We start from the raw sequence: 5000 nt of genomic DNA, 5'->3' as shown, positions 1-5000 counted from the left end.
TCTCCAGTTCTGGGAAAAGGGGAGGACGAGAGGGTGTGGGGACGCCAGACAGCTTTGCTCTCCTCCGTTTCACTAATGACCTCACAAGAAAAACCTTCTCTACAAGTCTGTAGGCCAACAGTAAGACTTAAAGGCACAGTCCACGAAGTCTGGTGATTGGCTGAGCTCAAATATCAACAACCTATCAGCCAATCAAATTCCACCTCTTCCTTCTGTCCCTAATGAAGCAACGTCCAGGCCACTCTTTTTTTTGCCACTTACAGAGCCGGGACTGTGTACGAGTTCTTCTGGGGATGGTGCACTGCACCTTTAAGATGTGTGGAATCCATAGAATTTCTGGATTGTGTTGAATTCTTTGCGTAGTGCATGTTTGATAAACGTTTCCTCTCCCTTGGCTTGCTTTCAGGGGCTGGAGGGGGAAGACGAGGGCGCCATCAGCATGCTGTCCGATAACACGGCCAAACTCACCTCGGCCATGAGGTGAGAGCAACACTCAGTGTTCTTCGTCATGATGGATCGGTTCCACGCACACGCACACGCACACACACACACCACACACAGGACCTTTAAGCAAAAAATCCCCCAGGTCCATCAACCCTAGTCCAGGAATAGCTGACTCCATCTCACTAGCTGGCTCCTTGAGCGGGCTGGACGGCGAAACGCGGAGCAGCTTGAGCTTCCCGTCACAGAATGTCCTTGGACACAGAGCTGGTATTTGTTGAGAGGTGACAGAGCTGTGTGACTCTAAATCAGGCCCCTGGTAGACAAGAACGCTCTTCATGGGCTTCTTTTTACCCAAAAGCAGATGCATTTTAATCATAGACCCCTAAAAGCAGATGCATTTTAATCATAGACCCCCAAAAGCAGATGCATTTTAATCATAAACCCCCAAAATAAGGTTCAATTTGACGGTGATCAGGCCTGCTGTGGATGAGGTTGGACAGGCGTGGGGAGATAACTCCACCTCAGCCTGAGCTTCTGTCTCTGCGGCTGGGGAAGGGTTGGACACACACACACACACACACACACACACACACACACACACACACACACACACACACACACACACACACACACACACCCTGATCCAGACCTGCGGCTGGGGAAGGGCTGCATGCTTGAGGCCGGACTTGTCAGACCTAGTCCCTCCTGGTCCCTCTCTCTTCAGCTTGTCACGCACAAACGCACACGCACACGCACACACACGCACGCACACACACACACGCACACACACACACGCACACACACCCTGATCCAGACCTGCAGAGGTGTTGACATGCATTCTCCTCCAGCACACACACATGCTCTCTGTCATCTCTAGTGGTCCCTAAAGAGACTTCTGTCTGTCACGTGGCAAAGCTGAGGAAAGATCCCGTATGGGAGCTCACATGTGTTCTTTTGGGTTGGGCATGGATGAGCATGGTGCGAGTGTGTGCGTGTGTGTGTGTGTGTGTGAGTGAGTGTGTGTGTGTGTGTGAGTCTGTGTGCGTGTGTGAGTGAGTGAGTGTGTGTGTGTGTGTGTTAGGTGAAAATTCACTCTTGTTACCTCAGGACTCTGGAGTTGCATATAAGTATATTTATTGGACAAACAACAATTGCAATCGGGCTCACTCCCAGCACAAGGCTGAAAGTGAAGCCCTGATAAGCACATCGCACAAGGTTTATACAGACAGAAGTTTAGCGTTCAGCAGGGATAACCACATGGTGGATCTCTGACGTCTGAGGCTCCCTATATTGCAAGGATGGCAGTTTTGCACAAGGTTGGAAGAAGCTTATCACCTCTAAACATGCTCTTGTAGTACTTATGCAGACTAAGTGGCACCTAATAATCTAAGTTACACACACACACAGAAACACAGAAAAGCTATGTTCCTGCTTACATAAGTACATGATTCATATAAGGTCATTAATAATACAAGGCACTTGATTTATTATATTCTTAAGTCATTAAGAGTGTTCGGAAATGATCTCCATCAGTGTGCGTTTGAGTGTGTGTGCGTCTGAGTGGGTGTGTGTGTGTGTGTGGTCTTTTCTCTGGCATTTTGATTATATATGTGTGTGTTCACTCAGTTCCCTCCCAGAGCTCCTGGAGAAGAAGAGGTTAATCGACCTTCATACCAACGTGGCCACAGCGGTGCTTGACCACATCAAGGTACACACACACACACACACACACACTCACACACACTGTGTGCTCTGTCATGTGTGTTTGTGTGTGTATACATATATAAACATATATACACCCACATTATAAATAAATACACATAAATATTCCGGCTGAACTTATGCCGTGTTTGGTTATGTGTCCCTCAGTCACGTAAACTGGATGTTTACTTCGAGTACGAGGAGAAGCTGATGAGCAAATCAACATTGGACAAGTCCCTGTTGGACATTATCAGCGACCCGGACGGTATGTGAGCCTAAGGTCAAAGGTCATCCCCACACAATCTCTCTCTCTCTCTCTCACACACACACACACACACACACACACACACACACACACACACACACACACACAGACCCACACACACAAGACTGTATGAAATGTTGAATTTTGCCCAGTGCAAGACAAAAGGGGAAGGCAGCGTGGATGTAACTCATAAACAGTGACAGCTGGGCATCGCTCCCCTAACCCAAACCTCAAGAGGGAGATCAGTGTGTTCCTGTTTTGCCCCGAGCCGTCCCATCATCCTCTGGGTGAACTTACTGCGGCCACTTAGCTGTCGCAGGACAAGCGGTCCCTGTGGAGATGCGGTCCGGTCTCTCCCAAACGCCGCGCAGATGAGGAGAGAATGGGGTGAGTGCTGCCAGGGAGGAGAAGAATGGAGGGATGAGAGCCAGAGGGAAAGCAGAGAGAACGAGGGAAGGAGGGAGGGAGGGAGGGAGGGAGGGGAAGAAGCAGGGAGATGTCTGGCTGCGAAGAAATGTGTGTCCTTTTCTGAACAGTGCGTGCTTTCAGCGGCGTCCAAGAGATCTCTGGAGCGATGGGTGAGATTGGCAAGAGGGCCGCCAGGTTTTTCTCCACCTTTATCAGACACACGAGCTCCGCCCCGCTCACTGAAAGCACCCCAGCAGAGCAGAGGCGCTGCACCAGCATGACCACTGAGGCTTTAGTACTGATCCCTGAACAGTTGGTCAGCTTTTTTCTAGGCCTGCTACGGTGCTTTATCACTCAGTACTGGGCCTGTTGTTTTGTGCAGTAGATCATTGTAAAATTGCAGTGCTAGCCTTAACGGACCACACAGCTAGCTGTTTTGACGGTGTTGAAAGGCAGTTAGATCCTTGCTGCTGCACCGTTCTGTATATGTCTGTTACTTTGTTTCCAGTCTCTTTTGTGTTGTGTCTCATAGAGTGTCCAGAGATGGATGTGGCACCGCCTCTGTCTTGTGCTTTCTTACACGTCGGCAGGGAACAGATGAAGATAAATGTTCTACGGTTGGTGGGTGGGGGTGGGGCGCTGACCTTCCAGTGTACCTTCATAGTTGTCAAGGTCGTGGCTTTTTAACAGACATTTCAATGGCTAATTCATCAAGATAGCTGTAATAACATTTAAAGCCTCCTGGTCTGCTTTCCATTAGCAGTTGAAGCGACCCAGGTGACGACACAGTCTGTCGGCCGGGCAGCCGAGGGCGGTTTATTTCGGAGTCTTCACCGGGCCGACTGGGAGCGTGTCGGGGAGCAGCTACTCCCCACTCCCTCACTCACATTCCTCCGCTGAAATAGGCCGCGCTAGGGGGCCCCGGCGGCCACAGGAGAAGCCCCTCGGGGCGCTGGAGACCCTGAGCCCTAATGGGTGACCCTGAGCGCTAATGTGGGGCTTAGCCGACACATGGCTGGGTGTCATTTATCATGTCTCTGAGCAGAGGGGGGGGACAGAGGCGGCTTTCGCCATCACATCTGCCATCATAGAGGGCTTGGGTGGTGGGGGATTCAGTGAAGAGAGGCCTTGGGGGGGAGGAAGGGGGGGGGGGGGTTAGAGCCTCATGGACCACATGGTCAAGATCCCCTGCTTCATCAGGGATGATGATGATGATAATGATGATGATGATGAGGATGGCAGACAGGGGAGAACAGACTCTGGCCACCGCCAGTCAGGGAACGTGTGTGTTGGGGTGGGGGGGGGGGGGGCGCATGTCAGATCTGTCACCGGTGAGTGTAATGGATGGCACTGTAGGAATTAAGCTTATGTGCCATATGGGGGTCCAAGGGGGTTCAGAGGATCCATTCATTGGGAGGTTTGTAGTTTAAGTCCCAAAGCTGGTGGTTCAGGCAATGTCCGCTTTTTCCTGCATGCTGTGTTTCTGAAGTGTATTTGTAATGTAACTAGTGTATCTAACTGAAATGGGAGTTGATTTGTGGTGTGTGTGTGGTGCTCATTTGGTGTGTGTTGTGTTTGCTCCATAGCGGGAACGCCAGAGGACAAGATGAGACTGTTCCTGATCTTCTACATCACCGCGCCGATGCCCCCATCAGAGGTGAGCGTCCCTCATTCACACACACACACGCGCGCACACACACACACACACACACACACACACACACACACACACACACACACTTTACACACACATTCAATCACTCGTGATCAATGGCGTCAAACACCAGGGCATGAGAGCCTCAGGAGAGCTCCAGGAAACGGTAGCAGAGGTCCACGAAGTTTCATAAAGCGGGCCGGACTCGTCCGCATAACACGGGAGAGCGGTGGCATCTCGGCCAGCAGTCAAAAGCCTCATTGTTCCGCGGGACACATGCAGCGCAGACTTCAGGAGCGCTGCTGCCCTTTGAAGCCCCGGCCAAGCATTATTACTCCTGTAGCTGCAATAATGCCGCTCTGTTGAAGCCAAGGGCCCCCTCCTGCTTCCCTTCTGGGGTGTGTGTGTGTGTGTGTGTGTGTGTGTGTGTGTGTGTGTGTGTGTGTGTGTGTGTGTGTGTGTGTGTGTGTGTGTGAGCGCTCCCAAGAAAGTGTGTGTGTGTGTTAGAGAAGGATATCTGTGTCTGTG

At 51.1% G+C, this 5000-nt stretch overlaps 1 protein-coding gene across 1 annotated transcript in view; it reads left to right on the top strand.

The window, feature by feature from the left end:
• scfd1 (sec1 family domain containing 1) overlaps positions 1-5000 on the top strand; it is a 25146-nt gene that overhangs the window by 10259 nt on the left and 9887 nt on the right. The window contains exons 13-16 of the mRNA XM_031580618.2: positions 407-480; positions 2071-2152; positions 2314-2410; positions 4405-4475. Of these exons, the coding sequence (XP_031436478.1) occupies positions 407-480; positions 2071-2152; positions 2314-2410; positions 4405-4475 (324 nt within the window). The remainder of the gene's footprint in view (positions 1-406; positions 481-2070; positions 2153-2313; positions 2411-4404; positions 4476-5000) is intronic.

The sequence above is a fragment of the Clupea harengus genome, chromosome 14 (assembly GCF_900700415.2).
Source record: "Clupea harengus chromosome 14, Ch_v2.0.2, whole genome shotgun sequence".
NCBI lineage: Eukaryota > Metazoa > Chordata > Actinopteri > Clupeiformes > Clupeidae > Clupea > Clupea harengus.
Note: the sequence above shows the minus strand (reverse complement) of the source record. Positions and strands in the feature narration are given on the sequence as shown.